The following is a 26,231-nucleotide window of genomic DNA, read 5'->3' as shown; positions in this document are numbered from 1 at the left end:
TCTTGTAGCTTCTCTCTCTGCATTATAAACCCATTTACCCTGAAGTATTCCAGACCTGTCCTAGGGTTAGAGGACTGTCTGTGTGAGGGAGGAACGGGGCTTGTTCTGCTGTTACTGTTTTGTCGCTGTTGTTCTGTTGTTGTTTGTGCTTGTAATGTTCTGCGAACATAGTGGACACGCTACACGTATGACACCTGCAGGCTGCCCCCGGCTCACCTTCAGATTATAAACACAACAGATTCTGCAGCTGATGATAATCCAGAGTAACAACCACAAAATGCTGAAGGAACTCAGCAGGTCAGGCAGCATTTGTAGAGAGGAATAAACAGTTGACACTTCAGGCCGATTGAACGATCTCGACCTGTAATGTCGACTGTTTATTTCTCACCACAGATGCTGCCTGACCTGCTGAGTTCCTCCAGTACTTTGTGTACATCCTTAGGCTGTGATGGTTGTTAACACAGTGCGCTTCACTGTAAATTTTGATGTACAGTACCATGTAAAAGTCTTAGTCACATATTCATAGCTAGGATGCTTAAGACATTTGCACAATACTGTATTTGCCAAATGGGTCTGTATTCACTAGAATTCAGAAAAAAGGGAATTCTGAACTCTTTGAAACCTGTTGAATGGTGGGAGGAAAAGGTGGCAACGTGACGCAGCGCGCGCAGCTACTCCAGTGAAATGATATCATATTTGTTAAAGAGGGTACCGTGCACAATTCTGATTTGATGGAGACAGCCGTGAGAAACACGGAGGAACTTCTGGAGTAACTTCTGAAATGCCCGGTTCGCTGCTGCTGCTACTGTGCGATCGAGAATCTGCAGAGGGAAGGTCCCAAAATTCTCAGCTTTGCCTGCTGCTTGCGGCCAGGGCTGGGGTCGAAGCGCTCAGCAGAAATGGTGTTCAGTGCTCGGTGTCGGAGGCTCAAAATTTTCGAACAACTCAGAGTCAGACTGTGGTCGGGCATGGCAGGGAGAGTTTTCTTCCTTCTCCTGTCTGCGTGAGATGTGGGACTTTCGAGAGACTTGGAAATTTTTTACCATGCTTATGGCCTGTTCTTCATCAAGTTATGGTATTGCTTGCACTGTTGTAACTATATGTTATAATTATGTGATTTTTGTCAGTTTTTCAGTCTTGGTCTGTCCTGTGTTTCTGTGATATCACACCGGAGGAATATTGTATCATTTCTTAATGCATGCATTACTAAATGACAATAAAAGAGGACTGTGTGTCCTCATAATCTAATCTAATGGTGAAAGGCCTTGATAGGGTGGATGTGGAGAGGATGTTTCCTGTGGTGGGAGAGTCTAAGACCAGAGGACACAGCTTCAGAATAGAGGGACATCCTTTTAGAACAGAGATGTGGAGGAATTTCTTTAGCCAGAGAGTGGTGAATCTATAGAAATATTTGCCACAGGCAGTTATGGAAGTCAAGTCTTTATGTATATTTAAGGCAGAGGTTGATAAATTCTTGATTGGTCAGGGCATGAAGGGATACCGGGAGAAAGCAGGAGATTGAGGCTAAGAGGAATATTGAATGAAATGGCAGAGCAGACTTAATGGGCCAAATGGCCTAATTCTATTCCTATATCTTGTGGTACTGTACATGTGATAAGAAACAAATCTGAATTTGGATCTTAGGAAAGGCTTTTAAACCTAAATGTTACATCTCTCCCTCTCTCTTCCCAGATGCTGCTTGTTTCACTAAGTTTATGAACACCTTTTTTGCTTTATTTCTGTTTGTCACACTGTGATGTGATGGACTCTAATAGCACAACACTTCCTGGAATTTACATTCAATTTTATCCTTCTACCTCACCATCAGGAATGCACATAAGCTAAACCTTGAACAACACACACACACACACAAAGGCCAGGGGTGACACAGCAAGTCAGGCTCCATCTATGGAAGGGGATAAGCAGTCGAAGGTTTAACAACCCTTAGGTTTAAGAGCATGAGACCATGCAGCACCTCAACCATGGTCTACCATTCAGTAAGGTCATGGCTGACCTAAACTTGGGTCCTGAGGAGATTCACAAGAATGACCCTGGGAATGAATGGGTTAATGTATGGGGAGCACTTGGTGGCTCTGGACCAGTATCACTGGAGTTTAGAAGAATGGGGGTAGAGGAACCTCACTGAAACCTATCGAATACTGAACGGCCTAGATAGAGCAGATGTGGAAAGGGTGTTTCCTATGGTGGGGGAGTCTAGGACCAGAGGGCACAGCCTCAGAATAGAGGGGTGTCCATTTAGAACGGAGATGAGGAGGCATTCCTCTAGCCAGAGGGTGGCAGATCTATAGAATTCAGTGCCGCAGATGGCCATGGAGGCAGAGTCATTCTGTATATTTAATGCAGAAGTTGATAGGTTTTTGATTAGTAAGGGGGTCAAAAGTTACAGGGAGGAGGCAGGAAAATGGGGTAGAGAGGGAAAATAATAATAAATCAGCCATGACGGAATGCAGAACAGGCTCAATGTGCCAAGTGGCATAATTCTGCTCCTATGTCTTACAGTCTTCCTTTTCTCTGCCTGTTTCCCCCAGCCTTTGACATACCTAAAGCCCAAAAATCCATCATGGCCTTGAGCACATTCAAATCCTCTAAAGAAAAGAAATTCTGTCTCATTTCTGTCTTATTCTGAAACTTTACCCCCCACTTTCCCAAGCTTCTTCCCCTTCATGAGGGAAAATTTAACAATGCATCGGGTTTATTTACGTTGACTACAAGCAATATTCCAAAGGGGAATCAATCTGCACTGGAAAAAAATCCCTAACATGAAGTTGATAAACATATTTTTTTGTAAACTGTCTATTATTTTTAAGCTTTGGACAGTCAATCTGCACTTGGCACATTCTCTGACAACATCGCATTCCTTGAAGGGAGACCCGATTGGAAAGAACAGCTAATTCTCCACAGAGGCACTGCCTCTTTAAGGACTGGTCCTGGGAAATGGATCAGGGATAACGACGGGAAGCTGGGAAAAAGATCAGGGGCAGTAGAAATGACAACATTTGGGCCAGGAGAGTAGCTGGAAGAACAGGAATACATGAGGGATCAATAAAAGATAAAATTATCTCAAACATCATTCAGGTTATTGGAAATGGGAAGAAAATAAAAATGTTTGTCTAAAGGATAACTGGCCACTTTAATATGTGCCTTCTGTACCCAATAAAGTGGCCACTGAGTGTGTGCTTGTGGTTTTCTGCTGCTGCAGCCCGTCCACTTCAAGTCTCGATGTGCTGTAAATTCAGAGATGCTCTTCTGCACATCACTGCTGTAACACATGGCTATTTGGGTTATTGTCGCCTTCCTGTCAGCTTGAACCCGTCTGGCCGTGCTCTTCTGACCTCTATTAATAACAAGCATTTTCAACCATAGAACGGCCGCTCACTCCATTTTTTTTTGTTTTTTGCACCATTCTCTGTAAACTCTAGAGAGTGTTCTGCATGAAAATCCCAAGGGATCAGAAGTTTCTGAGATATTCAAACCACTCCATTTGACACCAACAATCATTCCATGGCCAAAGTCACAGATCATACTTCCTTGCATTCCGAAATTTGGTCTGAATAACAGTTGAACCTCATGACCATGCCTGCGTGCTTTTATGCTTTGAATTGCTGCCACATGATTGGATAATTAGATATTTGCATTAACAGCAGGGGTACAGGTGTACCTAGTAAAGTGGCCTCTGAGTGCACAGTTGTGTGAATTCACCTTCTCAACTTGACTGGGGATGCAAAGTTGCCACTTTTAGCAGTAGGACAAAGTTACACGACTAGGGGTGGTCGTTGAAACCTGAGGAACAAAGGAACTTCACGCGGAGCCTGGTGAATTGCTGGAGTACACCTCCGCGAAAGTTTGTGGAGGCGAGATCATTGGCGGGCTTTAGAGAGGAGGTAGGTTGATCAGTGAATCGAGCACTGAGGTGAACGAACTCACAAGGCATCTAGGAGAGATCAGCCATGATCAAATTGAATATTGGTGTAGGTTTGTAGGTGACCAACTGGCTTACTCCTGCTCCTCCCTCTTTGGGTTCTACAAACATTTGTAATTAGTCAGGAACCTGGTGGACCTAGTTAGAGAAATCTATTTATTTTGTGTCATTACTAACCAGGAGAGAGTAAGGAGGCGAAGCCTCCAAAATGCACATGATTCTGATATGGAGAAATCAAAATTCGAATCAGGTTTGATATCACCCCCATATGTCATGTAATTTGTCAACTTTGCAGCAGCAGTACAATGCAATCCATAATAATAGAAAAGAAAACAAATCCATGAATTAAAGTATAAATATATATATTAAATAGTTAAATTAACTAAGTAGTGCAAAAATAGAAATAAAAAAGTTGTGAGGTGGAGTCCACAGGTTCAAAGTCCATTCAGAAATTGGATGGCAGAGGGGAAGAAACTGTTCCTGATTCATTGAGTGCGTGCCTCCAGGCCTCTGCACCTCCTTCCTGATGGTAACAATGAGAAGAGGGCATGTCCCAAGTGATGGATGTCCTTAATGATGGATGCCCTTAATGATGGATGCCATCTTTTTTAAGACAACACTCCTTGAAGATGTCCTGGTTACTATGGAGGCTAATGCCCATGATGGAGCTAAGTTTACAACTCTCTGCAGCTTACTTCTGCCCTGTGGAGTAGCCCACCACCATAACCCCCACCATACCAGATGGTGATTTAGCCAGTTGGAATGCTCTCCACAGTACACCTGTAGAAATTGGTGGTTGATCAGTCTCGTCGGATCTTCACCAGAACTGCACCTGTTCACAGTGATGATTCACCCTCGCTTCCCCAGGACAGCGAGGATGAGCAATAAATGCTGCTCGTTTCAAAAGAATAATGCAAAAAAAAAAAGGAATAACGAGGTAGTGCTTGTGGGTTCATGGACTGCTCAGAAATCTAATGGCAATATAAACCTCCAAATTCCTCCCACAGTCCAAAGACATGCCGGTTTGTACATTAATTGGTCATTGTAAATTGTCCAGTGATTAGGCTAGGGTTAATTAGGTGGCTCGTTGGGCCGGAAGGACCTGTTCCATACTGTATCTCTAAATAAAATAAAGAAACTTTGAAGGCTGACTCATTTATTCTCTTCACAGATGCTAATTTTGTACACAATATTTAATTGGCTGGAACTGGCTTGTGATCTTCAAAAGGACAATAGAAATGTAAACACAAGTGATTTTGCTAATGCTGGAAATCTGAGCAACACACACAGAAGCATGGTGAACAAACTCCTGCTCCTCAGTCTAAACACACCACTGTGCAAACGTGTGTTGGATTCCCTAAGGAATAGACCTCTGAGCTCCTCCATCTCCATCTTTGTCAACATGGGTGCCCTCCACCCCCTCCAGGGCAACGCTGTACACCCTGCCCACACCCGATCGCATGGCGAACTTCCTAGCAACCACATTGTCAAGTTCGCCGCTGATCGAGCTCTTTGCATCGGCAGCACAGCAGTTTCAAACTCCTGGGAGTGCACATCTCACACAACTTCTCATGGTCCCGGAGCGCATGCTACACAATCAAGTAATGCCTCAGCTTTCTAATTATACACATCAATACTCACAACCTTCTGCAGATGCACCATAGAGAGCATCCTAATGACATTTATTTATTTATTCAGAGACAAAAGCTTGGAACAGGCTCTTCCAGCCCAAGGAGCTCCACCGCCCAGCGACCCACCTATTTGACACTAGCCTAATAACAGGACAATTTACATTGGCCAATTACCCTGTATTAAATAATTTGCCCAGTTAGGTGGGTCTTTCCTCAGAGGAACTAGTTTCATTTGTGGATTTATATTCTCTTGACTTTTCTATCAGTTTTAACGCAGGAAGATTTATGTCAGATTTGCGTTGGTTTTTCTCCCCCCGCCCATCTAAACTCATTGGTGTTACCAAAAGGAACGCACTCCTATTGTCACATACAATATGAACGCACTCCAGCCTCGGCCCGAAACGTCAACTGCTTATCACCCTCCATAGATGCTGCCTGGCCTGCTGAGTTCTTCCAGCACTTTCAAGGTTCAAGATTGTTTAACATCATTTGCAGTACACAGGTGTAAAGGAGAGCGAAACAATTGTTACTCCAATTCCACACAAAGAAAAACACATTAAAATAAAGAACACATGATAAATGTAAGGGCTCATTCTCCTTTGCACTTGTGTACCGATAATAACATTAAACAGTAAAATTGGCTTTTATACATAGATTGATTGTATATACACACCATAAAGTGACACTAGGTACAGAAGTATTTGTACATAAAGGAGACTGACAGGAAATGATAAAGTATATTGGTGGTGGAATGGGTTAATTGTGGAGGTGTTGATCAGTCTTACTGCTTGGGGAAAGTAACTGTTTTTGGGTCTGGTAGTCCTGGTGTGGATGCTATGTAGCCTCCTCCCTGATGGGAGAGGGACAAACAGTCTGTGAGCAGGGTGAGTGGGATCCCTCATGATACTCCTGACATTTTTCCATCCCCTTTCTGTACATACGTCCTCGATGGCAGAAAGGTGGGTGCTGGTGATGTGGTGGGTGGTTTTGACTACCCGCTGAGGAGCCTTCCTGTCCTCGGCATTGCAGTTTCCATACTGAGCCATGATGCAGCCTGTTAGGATGTTACCTTCTGCGCATCTGTAGGAGGTCGTGAGTATTGATGTGTGCAAAGTCATAAGGTAGATGCCTTGTTGAGCTTCCTTGATTGTGCAGGATGTGTTCTGGGACCACTCCCAGGAGTTTGAAACTGCTTACAGTTTCCATTGCTGTGCCATTGAGGTAAAGACTGGTGTGAGTGGTGTGAATTCTCTTGAAGTCAATAGCCATCTCCTTTGCCTTATTGGCGTTGAGGAAGAGGTTATTTGCCTGGTACCTGGCCTCGAGCTTGTCCATCTTTTCTCTGCAGGCTGTCTCATCGTTGAGGGTGATGAGCCCCACCCCTGTCATCGGTGAACTTGACAATGAGATTGCTCTGGTGTTTGGCAGTCGTGTGTGAACAGACAGTACAGCAAGGGGCTCAGCACACAGCCCTAGGGGGTACCCACATTGAAGATGATGGGGAGGGAGAAGTGATTGTGCACAGCAATGGAAACTGTAAGCAGTTTCAAACTCCTGGGAGTGGTCCCAGAACACATCCTGCACAATTAAGGAAGCTCAACAAGGCAGCTACCTTATGACTTTGCGCACATCAATACTCACGACCTCCTACAGATGATTAGGAAGTCCAACCCCTAGCTGTACAGAGGTGTATTTAAACTGAGGAGCAGGAGTTTGTTTCCTAAGCTTTTGTGTGTGTTGCTGTGGTTTCCAGCATCTGCAGAATCTTTTACATTTTAACATTTGTTTATATTTCTATTGTGATTTTACAACTGCAAAGGACCTTATCACCTGTTAAGAGGATAAACGGTGTCAGGTTTCTGGGATTCATTTTATTTTATTTAGAGATATAGCAACAGGTCCTTTTGGCCCAATGAGCCACACTGTCCAGCAACCCACTACCCTAATCACAGTCTTTGGACTGTGGGAGGAAACCATAGCACCCGGAGGAAACCCAAGCGCTCACAGGAAAGACATTCAAACTCCTTATAGACAGCGCTGGGGTTGAACTCCCAATTCTGAAACGCCACGAGCTGTAATAACATCACATTAACTGCTATTTTCCTTTTCTCAGACTTTCTGCAAAACTAATTTTGTTGTACGCTAATATTGCCCATTGAAGAAGAATGATTACAGCAGCAGAGTCTCAAAGTTTGCCCGACTCCAAATATAGCCTCCGTCTCTGGATCAGGATGATCTCAGCCCTTGGCCGTGACTCGCGCTGACTCAGCTCCCAGCTCCCAAACACAGCTGGTGTCACTTAAGTCCTCTGAAGTCAAGCTAGGTTAACAGTACGTACCAGGGCACCCTACCAAAGGTGGAATTATGTGGCCTGGTGGGCCAATCCCAAACCGTAGCCCAAACATCAGAATTGGATTCAGCCACATTTCGCAGCCGGACTCAGTAGCATTGATTACAGCCCTCTCTGAACCCCCAGTGTGTGTGGTCCACCTGAACTCTCTCCCAAGCCTCTTCATGCCTGACATATCCACCTGAATTTTTTTAAATTTAAAGCTTAGCATTATTTGTCCCATGTACATCAAAACATACAGTGAAATGTGTCTTTGGGCCAACAACCAACACAGTCTGAACATGTGCTGAGGCCTCCCGGTGCCAACATGGCATCCCTACAACTTATTAACCCTCAGTTGTGGACTGTGGGAGTAAACCAGAGCACCCGGAGGAAATCCACACAGTCACAGGGGAGGACATAAAAACTCCTTACTATCAGTGGTGGAGTTGAACCCTGATCACTGGACACTGAACGTTACCGTTCCACCCCACTAGTCTGCCTTTGTGGGGCTGTGAGTGGAATCACCTTAAACATATAATAGAAGCACCTATGTACAGGTTCTTAGTGCTTACTGGGAGTGAGGAAGCCTCATTAGTCCCACGACTTTTACACACCCCCATGCCTTTTTCTATCATATTCATAGCCTTATACAGCATGAAAATTGGCCCTTCAGTCCAACTCATCCATTCTGACTGCGATACCCATCTGCCTGTCCTTGACCCATGTCCAATGTTCCCTGTAAGCTGAGCGGGTGCGTGGCCGCACAGTAACTGAAATGCTACTGCACACATAGCCTTTGTTGCCACGCAGCTGGAATAAATATGGATGAGAAAAAGTTTACAAAACGTGATTGTTGTACTGTATTATGTTACACACTTCATTTACTAAAAAAGTATGTGATTTTTAAATTTTCATTCTATATGTTCATAGTATGCATTTTGCAAAATAAAACGTTTAAAGGACCACAGTTTTCACGCCATGTAAAAATTTCCTGCTCAGTGCAATAGTTAGTCCACGCATCTGTAAAAAAAAAAATTGGAGGGAACCTTGCCCATATCCTTCTAGTTTAGAATCTAAACCTTCCTATCCAAATATACCATTCTATATCACGTGTCCTTTCCAGAAGCAAGTTCCACAATCTCTGTCTTACTCCTGAATTGATTTACCTTTAGATCTGATCTTCATCTCAACACAGAAACATTTACCTCTCTTACCTTGTTAAAATTTCAGATTCCCCCATCACACCACCCCTCAGCCTCAGCTTATTCCAAAGAGAATAATTGCAAGCTGTTCCATCTCTTCCAATCATCTGGTTCTCTTGAGCGGCACACACAAAATGCCGGAGAGACTCAGCAGGTCAGGTAGCATCTATGAAGGGGAATAGACAGCATAGGGGCTAGTATAATGCTTTACAGTGACAGTGACGGGTTGAATTCCTGACACTGTCTGTAAGAAGTTTGTACATTCTCTCCATGACTGCGTGGGTTTCCTCCTACATTCCAAAGTCACACCGGTTTGGACTAGTAAGTTGTGAGCATGCTATGTTTATGGAGACACTTGTGGGCTGCCCCCAGCACTTCCTTAGACTACGGTCATTGCTGACACAAATGACGTATTTCACTGTATACACAAAGGATTACATATACATTTTACTGTAGGTTTCAATTAACATGTAACAAATAAAGTTAATCTTTAACCTTTAAGATTTCCAGCATCTGCAGAATTTCTTGTTCCCTTTCAGTTTCCTTTCCTGGCTTCATTTCCAGAGGTCTTTCTATGCACCATCTCACTGCTTCCATGTCACTTTAGTGTGGATAATTTATTTAGCGATACAGCATGGAGCACACCCTTCCGGGTCTTCATGCCATGACACCCCAACAACCCACAACACCGACTTTACCCCAACCTAATCACAGGACAATTTACAATGATGAATTAAGCTGCCCGGTATATCTTTGGACTGTGCAAGGAAACTGAAGCCCCTAGGGAAAACCCACCCATTCCACAGAGAGGATGTACAGAAGCTCCTTAACAAATGGTGTTAGAATTGGACTCTGAACTTTGGAACGCCCTGAGCTGCAATAGTGTCACGCTAACTGCTACACTACCATGGGGCCCACGGCAATATATAAATATGCCCAATAACATGGCCTCCACAGTCGTCTGTGGCAATGAATTCCACAGATTCTTCATCCTCTGGCTAAACAAGTTCCTCCTCATCTCAGTTCTAAAGGGACGTCCTTGTATTCTGACAGCATGCCCTCTACTTGTAGATTCTTCCACTGTTGGAAACATCCTCTCCAAATCCAATCTATCTAAGCCTTTCAATATTCAATAGGATTCAATAAGATAACCCTCCCCCCAAACATTCTTCTAATCCAGTGAGTACAGGTCCAGAGCGATCAAATGCTTATACATTAACCCTTTCATTTCATGATCATTCTCGTAAACCTCCTCTGGGCCCTCTCCAATGATAGTATGTCCTTTCTAAGGTGTGGGGACGAAAAGGAATTTCTGTGTTTGCCCTATTTTCTCCTGGAGTATGCTGACTGAGTCTTTGGAAACTTCACTTAAGGCATAGGGACAGCTTATAACAAATTGCAAAGCACTTCAGCCTTTAAAGTAGGCATTCCCAATGTCGGGTCCACAGACCCCTTGCTTAATGGTATTGGGCCATGGCATAAAAAAAAGGCTGGAAACCCCTGCTTTAAAGTAACACTTGTAACACTGTATTGTTTGGAGAATTAGGAGATCCACTAAGTTAACAGAAATAAATGTTACCAGGGTTCCGTTGCGAGTGCTAAGTAAACATCAGTTTAAAACAAAGAACCGTGTTGTTCTGTCTATTTAACATACTATACATAGTTTTCCAGGCTAATGCTCATGCATACCAGCCAGGTGTCCCGAGGTGAAAGTGGTTGGACGATGGACCAGCAAAGACCTATTCCAATATCTCCTGACTGAGAACATCCTTGATAAAGGGGAAGTCCATCTCCAGTGGTTAGTGGACATTTGGGAAGAAAGAGAGCTAAATTCAGGAGGAGGGAGATGTGCTGGCATAGTAGAGGGTCCGGAGCAGATTTATGAGAATGATCCTGGGATTGAAAGGGTTAATGTATGAGGAACGTTTGATGGCTCTGGGCATGTACTCGCTAGAGTTTAGAAGATTGAGTGGGAATCTCATTGAAATATATCAAATATTGGAGAGCCTAGATATAGTGGACAGGGAGAGAATTTTTCCTACAGTGAGGGAGTCTAGGACCAGGGGGCATTGCCTCAGATTAGAAGGAAGTCCCTTTAGAGCAGAGATGAGAGGAATTTCTTTAACCAGAGGGTGGGGAATCTGTGGAATTCATTGCCACAGAAGGCTGTGGAGTCCAAGGCATTGGACAGATTAAAACAGGCCTTAATAGGTTCTTGATTAGTAAGGGCATCAAAGGTTATTGGGAGAAGGCAAGAGAATGGGATTGAAAGAAATAAAAAGTCAGGTGGAGCAGACTCGATGGGCTGAATGGACTGATTCTGTTCCAATGTTTTATAGTCTTACACAATCCTGTTAAATCCATACAATGATGTTTTAACTGGGCCAAGCACAGTCCTTTTTCTCTGCTGTTTATGAATGCTTGAGCCACGCCATAAGGTACATTCATTACCCAATTTGCAGACATTACATCATTCTCCAAGATCAAATCCTGTATATCTTCGAGCCTTGCTAGCTTGCCCAGTCTCAGCTCTTGGCTTCTGTGTCCCTGCTATTTCCTCTCCATATTCGTCGGTATTTTGGGCGCTCCAAATGTTTTTCATTATATTCCATATCACATTCTCGAAAAGTTGCAAACACAAAACCACTTCTTCCATACCACAGTCTAGCATGCAAGTAGAATGTGACAGCAACTGAACTCCAAAACAGCTTTTATTACTCGTTCACAGGGTAGGGGCATCTCAGTAGCAAGACTTTATTACCCAGAGTAGCAAGACTTCACTACCCACTCTAGAAGATAGAACATATAACCTGTAGCCTCTTTTTTAGGCACCACCTGTAGCTAATAAAGTGGCCACTGAGTGTATGCCCGTGGTCTGCTGCTGTAGCCCATCACTTCAAGAGTCGACATGTGGAACATTCGGAGATGCCCTTCTGCACACCACTGTTGTAACGTGTGATTATTTGAGTTACTGTCGCCTTCCTGTCAGCTTGAACCAGTCTGCTTATTCTCCTCTGACCTCTCTCATGAACAAGGTGTTTTCACTCACAGAACTGCCACTCACTGGACTTTTTTTTTTGTTTCTCGCACCATTCTCTGTAAATTCTAGAGACTGATTTGTGTGAAAATCCCTGGATATCAGCAGTTTCTGAGGTACTCAAACCTCCCTGTCTGGCACCAACAATCATTCCACGGTCAAAGTCACTTAGGTCACATTTCATCCCCATTCTGATGTTTAGTCTGAACAACAACTGAACTTCTTGACCACGTTGGCATGCTTTTATGCATTGTGTTGCTGCCATATGATTTGCTGATATATGAACATTAACGAGGTGTACAGGAGTACCTAATAAAGTGGCTACTGAATTCATAACAATACAGCACAGAAACAGGCCATTCTGCCCACAATAATTGTGCTTACTATGATGCCAATTCCATATGGTCTCTATCCGTCCATTCCCAGTTTGTTCCTGTGCTTGTCTAAATGTCCCTTAAACATTTAGACAAGGGGCATTTCTGTTTCCCCCACCACCTCCGGTGGTGCAGACCTTTCAGCTCAGCCACTCCACGCCAACCACATTGTCCTCCCAGCTAGTCCCAACCTCCTCCGTTCAGCCCACATCCCTCCAAGCCCCACCCCTTCAAGGGCATCTTAAGTCCAAATATTGTACCTTCCTCAATCACTTCATCTGGCAGCTCATTCCTCTGAATGAAAAAGTTGCCCCTCGGGTGTCTTTTAAATTTCTCCCCTCTCACACTAACCTCTGCTGCCCAGTTTTACACTGCCCTGTCCAGGGGAAAAGACTGTTACCGTCACCTTATCTGTGTCTCTCGTAATTGAAAACACTTGCCCCTCATCACTAATCTTTTTTAAAAATTCTGCCCACATTCCAATCAATTCCCCATAGATTCCACCACTCATCTACACATAGAATCATAGAACACCACAGAAACAGGCCCTTCAGCCTATCTAATTGACCTAGTCTTAGTCCCATCTACCTGCACCTGACCTATAGCCCTCTGTACCCGTCCCATCCATGTACTTATCCAAGCTTCTCTAAAGTGTTACAATTGAATTCACATGTACCACTTATACTGCCCACTCGTTCCACACTCACACCACCCTCTGAGTGAAGAAGTTCCCCTTAAATTTTTTACCTTTCAACCTTAACTTGTGACTTCTAGTTCTAGTCTCACCAAACCTGCGGGGGAGGAATCTGCAAGCATTATACATATATATATACCCCTCATAAACACAAGAAATTCTGCAGTTGCTGGAAACCCAAAGCAACACACACAAAATTCTGGAGGAACTCAGCAGGTCAGGCAGCATCTAAGGAAATGAATAAACAGTCACCGTTTCAGGCCGAGACCCTTCTTCAGGACTGGAAAGGAAGGGGGAAGACGCCAGAGTTAAAAGGTGGGGAGAGGGGAAGGAGGAGAGCTAGAAGGTGATAGGTGAAGCCAGTGGGTTGGAAAGATAAAGGTCTGGAGAGGAATGAATCTGATAGGAGAGGAACGTGGACCATAGGAGAAAGGGAAGTGGGAAGGACTCAGGGGCAGATGACAGGTAGGTGAGAAGAGGTAAGAGGCCAGAGTAAGGAATAGATCAAGAGGGGATGGGAAGAAATTTATTTTTAAACCAGAAGAAGCAATTGATATTCATGCCATCGGATTGGAGGCTACCCAGATGGAATACAAGGTGTTTCTCCTCCACACTGAGAGTGGCTTCATCTTGGTCCAAGAGGAGACCAAGGACCAACCCTCCAAGTTTTGTATACTTCTATAACATCACACTACGTACAACTTACATAGCCAATTAACCTACTGCCCTGAAAATCTTCAGGGTGTGGGAGGGAACTGGAGCGCCCAGAAGAAACTCCCATGATCACAGGAAGAATCAGCAAACCCCACACAGATTGCGCCGGAGGCTGTATTGAACAAGTGTAGATCATAAAAAGCATTAATTCTAAAATGCCGTGATCTCTTTGAGTGCATGACAAGGAGACCTTGGCTGTCCACTTGCAGGGTAAGTAGAGAGCTCTACCCAGGACATGGTCCCTGTATGCCAATCAAGGATAGCATGTTGGGATGGGGGTAGTTCCCCAGACCTGAGACCCTTGACTGTGGTGAGAGATTAACTTCTGACCTATATGCTGCCCGAGGAAGAACAGCGACTGATGTAGGACCTTTCTAAGGCCAAATTGTGAATATCAAAACGGCTGGTCACCAGACAGAAAAATGGTTTAGGTTCTTGGTGACACAAAGAAGTAAGTGGATAAGTATTCCTTTCATGAAATTAAATTCCAGACGGATGGAATAGTAACGTGCACAAAATATGATGGGTTAGTCATTTAAAAGGCATTGATTGGTACACCACTTGGGAAGCATCATGAAGCAGTGGTACTCACTTTGCCCCCTAGTGGCTAAACTGAGGATGGCCAATCCCTCTTGGGCAGATGGATCGGAATATTTCACCCTTTTCAATTCCACTTCCCATTCCTGTTCTGATAGGTCAGTCCATGGCCTCATCTACTGCCATGATAAAACCACACACAGGTTGGAGGAGCAACACCTTATATTCCATCTGGGTAGTCTCCAACCTGATGGCATGAACATCTTCTGGTAACTGCCCTCTCCCCTCCTCTCCTTCACCATTCCCCATTTCTGTTTTCCTCTCTCACCTTATCTCCTTACCTGCCCATCGCCTCCCTCTGGTGCTCTTCCCCTTTCCCTTTCTTCCATGGTCTTCTGTCCTCTCCTTTCAGATTCCCCCTCCTCCTGCCCTCTATCTTTTCCACCAATCAACTTCACAGCTCTCTACTTCACACCCTCCCCCTCTCCCGGTTTCACCCCCCCCCCCCCACCTTCTTAGCCTGACCCCTTCCCTCTTCCTTTCCAGTCCTGATGAAGGGTCTCGGCCTGAAACATCCACTGTTTACTCTTTTCCATAGATGCTGCCTGGCCTGCTGAGTTCCTCCAGCATTTTCTGCGCGTTACTTTGGATGTACTTTCCAAAATGCATCCCATTCCACAAAAAAGCTGAGGGTTGGGAGACTTCCAGTCATCCATAGGATCATGAAATGTTTGGCTTCAACTAGATTTGTGTCTGGACCAGGAACCCATGAGGAAGGCACCATAGAATTCTGTCAGTGTTGCACAGAGTAACCATCAAGGACATCTTCAAGAGGCAGTGCAGCGAGAAGGTGGCATCCATTATGAAGGACCCTCATCACATGGGACATCCCCTCTTCTCGTTGCTACCACCAAGGGGGAGGTACAGGAGCCTGAAGACCCACACTCACTGATTCAAGGTCACTTCTCCACCATTAAATGTCTGAAAGGTCCATAAACCCATGTTGCTTCTTTTTTTGCACTATTTTACTTTGTAATTTATGGTAACTCCATGTCCTTTCACTGTATTGATGTCACAAAACAGTAAATTTCATGTCATAAGTCAGTGAGGACCACTGTCCCCTCTAAGCCGTATGGGTGCACGGCCGCACAGTAACTCAAATGCTCCCGCACACATAGCCCTTGTTGCCACAAAGTTGGAGTTGGACACAGCTGAGAAAATTTACATTTGTTGTATTGTATTTCATTATACATACTCTTCAATTAATAAATAAAATCAGAAGTTTATGATTTATCAGTTTTCATTCTAAATATTCATAGCATACACGTTACAAAATAAAACATCTTAAGTGCTGTGCTTTTTACAGGCTGTGTAAAAGTCTCCAGCACAGAGCGATAGTTGGTCCTCACAGCTGTATATAAAAATTAGAGGGAATGTCGGATATAACAAATTTTATTCAGGTTCTAAATTCATAAAATTCAAAGATATTCTTGTTTTTTAACAGGCAGTGCAATTCCAAATCAGAGGCTGTAGGTCCAAGTCCCATTCCAGATGCAAAAATCTAGGCTGACGCATCTGAGGGGTGCTGCCCCGCCTGAGTTATCGCCATCAATCCAAGGACCAACTTGGGCTCTCAGTGGATGTTAAAGACACCATGGCACTTTTTTTTTTTTAAAACAGACTATAAGACCATAAGACATGGAGCAGAATTATGCCATTTGGTCCATCTAAGCAGCTGCTATACCATAATGGCTGACCTATTACCCCTCTCAACGCCATTCTCCTGGTAACTTATGATGGCCTTACTAATCATAAATCTATCAACCTCTGCTTTAAATACACCCAATGACGGCCTCCACAGTGGTCTGTGGCAATGAATTTCACAAATACGCCAACCTCTGGCTGACAAAATTCCTCCTCGTCTCTGTTCTAAAGGGACATCCTCCCATTCCGAGGCCGTGCCCTCTGGTCATAGAATCTCCCACTAAAGGAAACATCCTCTCCATGTCCACTTTATCTAGGCCTTTCAATATTCAATGGGTTTCAACGAGAACTCGCTCATTCTTCTCCAGTGAGTACAATCTCAGAAACATCAAACGCTCCTCACCCGTCAACCCTTTCATTCCCAGGATCATTCCCGCAAGCCTCCTCTGGACCCTCTCCAATGGCAGCACATTCATTCCTAGCTACGGGAGCCAACACTGCTCACAATAGTCCAAGTGCATTTTGAGGGGTTTTTCTGTGTGTTGCAATCACCGATATGCAGCAGAACCAAAAGCAGGTTCTCTTGTTGACACTGCTGCTTCTGGGATATGAAGACTGATTTATACTTGTGCGTCAAATGTACGCCACAGGTACGGCATAGCCGTGTACCCTACGCTGTACTCTACGCCAACCCTATGACGTAGCCTAACGCGCACCTCTCCCAGAAAATAACTACGCGTCATGGTGACGCAGACCGAAACAAATGTGATTAGTCCACTTGGTAGCATCGCATTTCCTCCTACGCTGCAATAACTTCCCATTGGGTAACTGAAGGGCAGGGAAGGAACTCTGGCTGCAATGCTTTCCATAAAACTTTGCAGACCAACGAAATTATGGAGGATCCTGTGCTTGAGGTCAGTTTGTAGCTGGCTGCTACAGCCTGTTGACTTCCACCTGAAGCTAAAACTGGAATGGTGATTGCCAGTCTCTGAGTATACTGTGCATACACTGATGCGAAATAAATGGTTGGAGATGATGAACCAAATCGTTAAATCTACCTGCCGACATCCGAAAATATTTGAAATGCATTTCCTCGTCCATGTTTCTCAGTGGCCGGACAAGCACAGAAAACTCACCCTCCTTTAGTTTCAGTCGGCATTGTTTGAAGTTTGAGTTTCTTTGTGTCGAGTTTCAACGTGACGAAACTCACAGTGGCATAGGAACCCCACCGCCAACTAGCATTTTGGTGGTGAATTGCAGAGAGACGCAGACACACCAATACAGAAGTATAAATGCTCACAGCGGCGTAGCCCACTTGCATAGGCTACGGCACAAGCTATTATGCACAAGTATCAATCAGCCTTTACAGACTGCAATGCTTCCCACTTTATCACAGTGAGTGCACTTCAAATGCACTTTGTGGAATGTACAATCTTTGTGAGGAGTGTTGAAAGGGAGTCCCTTTTACCCCAATTTCAGTTTCTCAAATGAATCTCCAATGCTGGGCGGCGGGGTGGAATATACGTCTCTACCAAAGGAGGTGTCAGACACTCCTTCCCTCCACTGGCCTGCAAATCATCTTTGGGTGAGGTGTAGCTCCTGCTTGGCCCCTCTGATCAGAGACATGTGAAGCCGCCGAAGCAGGTAGTGGATGGTCGTATGAACAGCTGGTGCATCACAAATTCTGGTTATGCAACCAGGCCAACAATCTCTTTAAAGTATTGTCAACAGCTGGGGTCACCCGCCTTATAAAGATACTGCCCAGAAAATGACAGTGGTAAACCACTTCTGTTGAAAAATTTGCCAAGAATAATCATGATCACAGCAAGACCAAAATCCCCCACTAGATGTGACATGACGGATAACAAACAAACAAGTTGATGATGCTTAATTCTGGGACAAAAGAAAAACAGGACGAATTTTTAAAAAAATCTCTTTATAGTGATCATTTCAATATTCAGGGTCTCTACCGACTACCCCAGCCCTGCCAAAGAGCAGAACTTCGCCATATGTCAGTCATCTGTTGGAAGTTTAGAAAATCATGAAAGACCTCAATATGGTAGATTGTGAGAGTCTTCCCCAGGGTTGAAATGCCCAATACTAGAGGGAATAGCCTTAAGGTAAGAGAGGTAAAGTTTGAAGGACATGTCCAGGGGAAGTTTGTTTTTGCACAGAGTGTGGCGGGTGTGAAGATAGGATAGTGCGTTTCAAAGGCAGGCACAAGAGCAGGCAGGGAATGGAGGAGGTATAGATCACGTACAGACATAATTTGGCATCAGGGCCAATACAGACATCCTGCCAATTCCTGTTCTGTACTGTTCTCTGTTCTAAAATGCAGGCCCTTCCAAATGCAATTCTTTTTAAAAAAATAGCTCTATTCTGAAGATGAAAAGGACATATTCTACCCATCTGGAGAATATTAATCTCTATAATAATATCATTGAACTGGATTACCCTTGCTTTTTTTCACAGAAGCTTCCATGGCTGCTGAAAAGGGTTAACATAGGGTTTGATGGCTCTGCCTGGAGCTGCTGACATTTAGAAGACTGAGGGGGTGATCTCATTGAAAACTATCAAATGTTGAAAGGCCTTGATAGAGTGGACATAGAGATGTTTCCTGTAGTGGGAGAGTCTAGGACCAGAGGGCATAGCCCTCTATTGAGATGAGGAGGAATGACTTTAGCCAGAGGGTGGCAAATCTGTGGAATTCTTTGTCACAGGTGGCTGTGGAGGTTAAGTCATTGGTATATTTAAAGCAGAGGTTGTTAGGTTCTTGAATAGTAAGGGCATCAAAGATTATATGGAATTGGCAGGAGAATAGGGTTGGGAGGGGTAATAAATCAGCCATAATAAAATGGTGTAGCAGACTCAATGGGCCAAATGGCCTAATAGTTTTGTGGCTGCCATGCTTCCTGCTGCAGTGAGTAAACATGAATATCAGTTGGTTGCCAGTAAACCACTTTAGAGTATGTAATAGGGACTTATTCCACCTCTAAGATTAAGGAGCATTACACAAAAACTGCTTTCAGCAAATTAAACAAGAGATGTGAGGCTTGAGAGAAGAATTAATTTGATCAGCAAGTGTTCCATATTTCGCTAAGTGTTCCTTTTCATAAAATTAGGAAGCGGCTTGTCTGTAAAGCAGAGATCACTAGTGACAGAAAGAAGGCAGATGATTGATTATTGCAAAAGAGAGTACAGAAGAGATTCTGCAGATGCTGGCGACCCACAGCAACACGCACAAAATTTTGGAGGAACTCAGCAGGTTACGAAGAGGAATAGACAGTTGATATTTTGGGCCAAGACCTTTCATCAAGTACTGATGAAAGGTCTCAGCCCAAAACGTCAACTGTTTATTACTTTCCACAAATGCTGCCTGACGTGCTGAGTTATTCCAGAATTGTGTGTGGGTTACATAGAATCTGCTGGCGCAGCAAGATGTAGACTTAGGTTACTTGTCACATGAACAGCACCGTGCAAAGTCTTAGGCACATTTATATAGCAATCAATGTTCCCTCTAATGTGTCTGAGTGTGCACGAGCACACAGCTTTTGCTATTAGTGCACAAAGGAATTTAAACTGCGCACAAAAGGTTGTCACCCTCTACCTTGCTGGCATGTTAAGTATATTTCACAATTGTACACAATCATGTTTCAATTTCTGGTTTCTGATGCGGACAGTGTCGACAACGTGGAGTTTGTAATGATTTGTCTGCAGCTTTTAGAACTGACTTATTTAAGCTGTTGTTATTGAAGTTATTGATTCACAATGTCAAATTCCAAAGAAGCAAGTGCCTGAAGTGCAGAAGAACTGCTAGTTCATTTAAAGCAGAATGGCTTATTACCCTTAGAGTCGATTCAGGTTTTCTTCTGCTTGCAAATTCAGTGCTCACACATTGCTGTCACTGGGCAAAAAAATTGAACAGGACAAGATTTTTGTGCAGACTGGTCATTACATATTGGAGGGAACATTAATAGTAATGGTGCCTAAGACTCTTGCACAGTACTGTAATTGTCCACGTGGAGCGGAGAGAGAGTTTGTAAATCTGGCAGGAGCAAAGGGTGTTGGGAATGGTGCGGATGGAGTGCCATGGAAGGAGTGTGGGACAGGTGGCAGAGGAGGAGTGCCAGAGGCTGGCAATGGTGTGGGTGCAGTCACACCCAGTCTTAAGATACCAGGCAAAGTAATTCGATTCCAAACAATCGCTCCTTCTTCTCTTCCCTCCTCTTTTCCCAACCATGATTCCCTTCTCCCATCCCGCTCTCAGTCCATGACAGAGACCCGTCAGAATCAGATTTATCAGCACTCACATGTCATGAAGTTTGTTTTTCACTGCAGCAAAAGTATAGTGTAATGCATAAAATTACTACTGTACAGTGCAAAAGTCTCAGGCATCCTAGCTAGAGTTAAAAATACACTTGGACTAAGATGTTAACTGTCCTGTGCTATCACCAGTGGGATCATCAGTTGATCTGCCACCTGCCCTCAGGAGTTTCGGCCCACTTGTGATCAAGACTCCCTCGAGGTGGTGGGCCAGCTGTGCTAAAGCACCACCTCCCACTGGTGAGCTTAAAAACTTGGCATCTGCCTCTATCAGAGTTGTTGGTCACTTCCATCCAACAGATAGTCTGCTCTTCAGGTGTCTAAGCAACTACTGAAGGGTTTGCAAGATATGTATACACTGTCTGACTATCTACCCCTCTGGATATATATATATATATACACCTATGACTTTTGCACAGACAGTACTGTATATCAAATCTTTGAAAGAGTGAAGTGACATTTGTGTCAACGACCAGACTGGTTTGAGGATTAGTTGGCGGCACCTGCATTTATTGCCGCAATTACGGTGCCAACATAGCATATCCAAAACTGACTAACCATAACCACTATGCCTTTGGAATGCGGGAGGAAACCAGAGCACCCAGAGGAAACTCACGCGGTCACATACAAACTTCTTACAGACAGCCGCAGGAATTGAATCTCGATCGCCAGCTCTGGCACTGCAAAGTGTTACTCCACCATGCTACAATAAGCATTCAGAACGTGGGCAGTAAAAGCACCCTGCTTGGTAAAGTTTATTTCACTAACACAAGGAAACCCAGGGCATCCTCTGATAAATTGACTGCCCATTGTTTCTCATTAACTGATCATCTGATGCCAAGGGTACTGCTCTGACTTTGACCACTACGGCCTAAGAGTCATAAGGAGACATGGTACCAAGATACTACGTAATTTGCTGCAATGCACTCATAATTTTGCATCTCCCTCATCTAACATTAATTATCATGAGCAAATGGGCATACAGGAAACAACAATTTGTATGTAGATAGAGGATGCATTTGTAGTCAACAGTGAACTACTTCCCAGTTCCTCTCTATGTTAAGTATTTGAAGGTTGTGAACCAGAACCAGGCAACTGGTAATTGTTAATTCAACCTTGTACAGTTCTGTTTCTTAAAATGACTGGCAAATTTTTTTGTAGCAAGGACCAAGACAGACATTAGGTGCTGCTGGATGGTCATCAGCTTGATGAAAGGCACCCTTTGATCTGCCCGAAATTTGTTGGTCTCCTGGTCCAGTGGGATAGATGTAAGGGAATGCTGTTGAATGGTACAGGCACAGGGAGGGGCACTGATGCTTGGAGCAGCCAATGCAAAGGCTCTGTAGGAAGGACAGTCGTTGAGGCTCCTTCTGCTAGCGCACACTAAGGAGCTGACGTGGGTGGAGAACATTGTGGGCTGAAGGGCCTTCACTGTGCTATACAGTTCCATGTTCTATCTTGGCTTCCCGCTGGTCATAGTAATGGAACAAACAGGCTCAAGTTGTTTCAGCCTAATTCTGCTCTGATTATCTTATGGTCTTAAATCATATGTTCTTAATCACCAAATGTTACCCGGCACCAAACAACAAGAGAAAATATTGATGCGGATTACCTAGAGATTGATCACAGAGGTATGGAGATTAAGTGAGGGTCTTCTCAAGGTTAGGCACTAGCTGTATGAAGGTAGAATTACTACTGGTGTGAAGAAGCAAATTAGGGATGCTTAGAGATACAATCAGATCACTACATATACACAAAACAGGCTGGAATTTTTGGTGATTCCAATTAATTCTGGTAATCTACTACTATGTTTAAAATTTTGTACCAAGATAGACCACAAGATATCAGAGCAGAATTAGGCTACTGAGTGCACAGTGTTTTCGCTCTACCATTCAATCATGGCTGATGTTTTCATCCCCAATCTCACAACTTCTCTCCATAACCCTAACCCTTTACCAATCAAAACCATATCAACCTCTGCTTTAAATGGTGGCCTCCATTCCGCTATGAATTCCACATACTCACTACCCTCCGACTGAAGAAGTTCCTTCTCATCTCTTCTCTAAAGGGATGCCAATCTATTCTGAGGCTGTGCCCTCTGGTCCAGGGCTCTCCCACTATTGTAAGTATCCTCTCCACATCCACTCTGGTCAAGGCCTTTCAATATTCAATAGTTTCAGTGAGATCTATCCTCATTCTTCTAAGCTCCAGAAGTACAGGTGCAGAGCCATTAAACACTCCTCGCATGCTGACCCTGGGATTCTTTGGATTATTCTTGCAGTGCCAGCACACCCTTTGAGATATGGACCCAAAATGGCTTACAGTACTCCTAGTGCAGTCTGACCAATGCCTCATAAATCCACAGCAGTTTTTCCTTGCTTTTATATTCCAGTCCTCTGAAATGACTGCTAACATTACATATACCTTCCTTATTACTGAATCTGAATTTGCTCCCCGATTAGAAAATAATCTATGGCATTATACCTTCTACCAAAGTGCATAACCATACACTTCCCTACGTTATATTCCATCTACCACTTCTTTGTCCATTCTCCTAACGTCCAGCTGCTTTTGGAGACTCCCTGCTTCCTCAACACCTCCTGCCCCTCTACCTATCTCTATATCATCCAGTTCATTAACATATAACACGAAAAGTAGCGGCACCCAATACTGACCCCTGCGGAACACCACGGCCAGCCAGATAAGGCCCCCCTTCATTCCGAGTCTTTGCTTCCTGCCAGTCAGCCAATCTTCAAAAGGTTGAAAAATTAGACTCGGTTGCTCATCAGAACGTATCAATAACAGCTGAGATGTATTGTGTGTTAGTCAAGGGAACAGCAGAAACCATACGATTAAATCAGCCCTGAAACGGTGGAATGTTAACCTACTCGCAGGAACGCAATGCAAACCCAGCAAAGCCACGGTATTGGATAATAATTAACCCAAAAGGAATGGAGTGCGCTGTTATATACTGAGAACTACCAGAGTTTCCTAAAGCGTCACTTTAAATCGGAGATAGTTATAATCCGAATGGGAGCGTTATTTGGATTAGCGAAATCTGTTTCCTTCATCCCGCTTCCTCCGGCGTTAATGCTCGATAGCGGAGTACGATTCTCAGTTTTCCCCGTCTCGGTTGTGTCTGGGCCAAAACCAACCACCCCCACCCCACCGCCCATAGCTCTCCGGGCTACTGACACACGCACACACAGAAACTCTTTTGGGATAACTGGAGTTTCTTCACGGCCGTGCTCCCCCAGAACACCGTCACCACCAAACCCGTCGCCCCCCCTCGAAAACAACGGCTCCCGTTTCGAGGAGGTGGGGGGGGGGGGGTGGCTAAGTTACTGTGGGAAACCCGGCATGTCTCAGCCGAGTCACACGCTGCACATTCCATAGTTAAATGTGAGGCAGAATCGCTCCTCCCGGACGGTCCCGTAATGGGGGCCAGTCACGGCTGCAAACTGAGGTGCTTTGCCATTAGGGTTAAACGGCTACCTGGGCAAAGGGAAAGTACGAGTAACTAATCACCATTTTACTTTTGGAAGAGTTTCCTTAAACTATTCTGCAGAGGGGATTTTTAAAAAAAGTTTGTCTGTGTGATGGGTTTCTATAGTGGACCCTCTCCAGTAGCGGCACGCTTGATCATAACCGACCGAGGGCGGGAGTTCCTAGCTAGCCCAGAGTTGGCCGAGGAGGAATGCGATGGGGGGCGACTTACAGTACAGTGGCGTTGCGAGGCAGCTCTGTCAGTCCGGGTACGCGCTGGAGTCCGGCGCCGGAGCAGTTAACCGTGCAGGACAGATCGAGGCCGGGGCAGCGGCAGCCCGGCGGGCAGGGCAGACACTCCCGCTGCCTGTCCAGCACCCCGGCGGACAGGGCGAGCGAGAGGAGGCACAGGGAAACAGGGCCAAAGAGTCCAACTTTTCTACGGGCTGAGACGCCATGTTGCATTGCCTGGTTGAAAACATCGCTATAAGGCATAGCTCTCCGGCCTTACATCGCCGCCAGATCGACAACTGTATCCTCGCCACTTCGTTACCACCTCGTCTGGACAGGTCGCCAGCAATCCAACTATTTCCCCCCACTTCAGGGGGATATTCTCAACTTCCTCCTCCTCCTCCTCCTCCTCGGATCTTCCATCCACTGCGAACTTCCTTCCCTGCAAAGATCCTATTTTTTCACTATATATTGTGCGTGGTTTAACCAGGCATTTCTGAATCCGAACACTAGGGTGAGCTGAGAAGAATAGGGGGGGGGGGGGGAATAAGACTGGGAGAGGGAAAGAATGTGTTCAGGGACAGCAGTCACTTCCCGAAGCAGAGAAACGGATTTCCCTCTTGAATCCTGCACCTCCCAACCTGTAACGTTGAGTGACCGCATCTCGAAACGAGTCCATTGGCTGTAGGGGAGAGAGAGGGAAAAAAAAAAGACCGTTGGGAGGTCCCGAAAGCTACAAATGATTGCATTTCTTAAGAGAGTAAAAATAACGTTCATGGTGAGTTTTGCAGCGAGCTGGAAACTCGGGCAACTGGAACACCTGCGGTCTGTGTCTCCCCTGCTCAAGGAACTCTGCGGGTCAGGTAGCGTCTGTGTGGAATGGACAAATCGATGCTTCTTTGCAGCGAGTATTATTTTGCAAAATATCCCAGTGACAAAGCGCCTTTAGCACGGGGAATTACATTACATTTCAACACGGCCAGGCGGTACTTTGACACTAGGAGATGGTAGCCCTGTTTAGCGAGATGCTCGGTTACAGTAGTTGGAAGGAGCATCTTACTGGAGGGAAGAGGGATTCACATTAAGACTTTATTTGTCAAATGCACACCGAAACATGCAGTGAGATGCGACGTTTTTGATGTAACAGAGAGGCAGCCCGCAAGTCTCCACACACTCTGGCGCCAACACAGCATGCCGTCGGTGCTCGGCAGAACAACGTAGAACAGAACACAACACAACAGACAAAACAAAACAACCCCTTTCCTCTTTCCCACCCTCCCTCCAACCCGCATACACGGACAGTCCTCCAACTTCAGGACACGCTTGGAGGGCGGCGGTGAGTTCCGGGTTGTAGGGCTTTGGGGGCAGAGGCACTAACGCCAGAGGGGAGACGAGTACCCTTAGAGAAGGGGTTCACCACCATTTTTATGCCATGGATCCCCAACATTAACCGAGTGGTCCGTGGACCCCAGGTTGGGAACCTCTGCCTTAGAGCAACAAATCATTCTACAGTTCATCTCGCCCTGCAGATGCTGCTCGACCCGTTGAGTTACTTCAACAGATTGTTTGTTACTCCGGATCCCAAGCACCTGCGGTCCCGGGTACACTGACAATTGTACTGGAGGCCGGGAGAGGTAGGGAAACACGAGACCTGTTGGAGGGGTGTAGGCCCGGAAGAAATTCCCGAGATCACTGAACCGTGTCGGGTGACCTGGGTCTGAAAGTAAAAAGTTAAAATGGAAATGCCGGATCAACTTTATATTATTTGGCGGCAAGGTAGTGTAACGTTATTACAGCGCCGCCAACCTGGTTTTCAGATGGAGCTTAATACAAACAAGTGTGAGGTATTGCACGTTGGAAGGACAAACCAAGGTAGAACATACAGGGTTAATGGTAAGGCACTGAGGAGTGCAGTAGAACAGAGGGATCTGGGAATACAGATACAAAATTCCCTAAAGTGGCGTCACAGGTAGATAGGGTCGTTAAGAGAGCTTCTGGGACATTGACCTTTATTAATCAAAGTATT

The 26,231-nt window shown here is 44.9% G+C and overlaps 1 protein-coding gene across 5 annotated transcripts in view; it reads right to left on the bottom strand.

The window, feature by feature from the left end:
• The window catches only part of pkd1a (polycystic kidney disease 1a), a 291,165-nt gene extending 266,409 nt beyond the window's left edge, over positions 1-24,756 (bottom strand). For all 5 annotated transcript variants that reach the window (XR_011887311.1, XR_011887313.1, XR_011887314.1 and 2 more), the window contains exon 1: positions 24,207-24,756. Coding sequence is in view for 1 of the 5 variants with exons in the window: in XM_072269063.1 (XP_072125164.1) it covers positions 24,207-24,469 (263 nt within the window). In the remaining 4 variants the exon portion in view is untranslated. The remainder of the gene's footprint in view (positions 1-24,206) is intronic.
• Positions 24,757-26,231: the final 1,475 nt, after the last annotated feature.

The sequence above is a fragment of the Mobula birostris genome, chromosome 9 (genome assembly GCF_030028105.1).
Source record: "Mobula birostris isolate sMobBir1 chromosome 9, sMobBir1.hap1, whole genome shotgun sequence".
Classification (NCBI taxonomy): domain Eukaryota; kingdom Metazoa; phylum Chordata; class Chondrichthyes; order Myliobatiformes; family Myliobatidae; genus Mobula; species Mobula birostris.
This window is presented reverse-complemented; position numbering and strand designations above follow the sequence as displayed.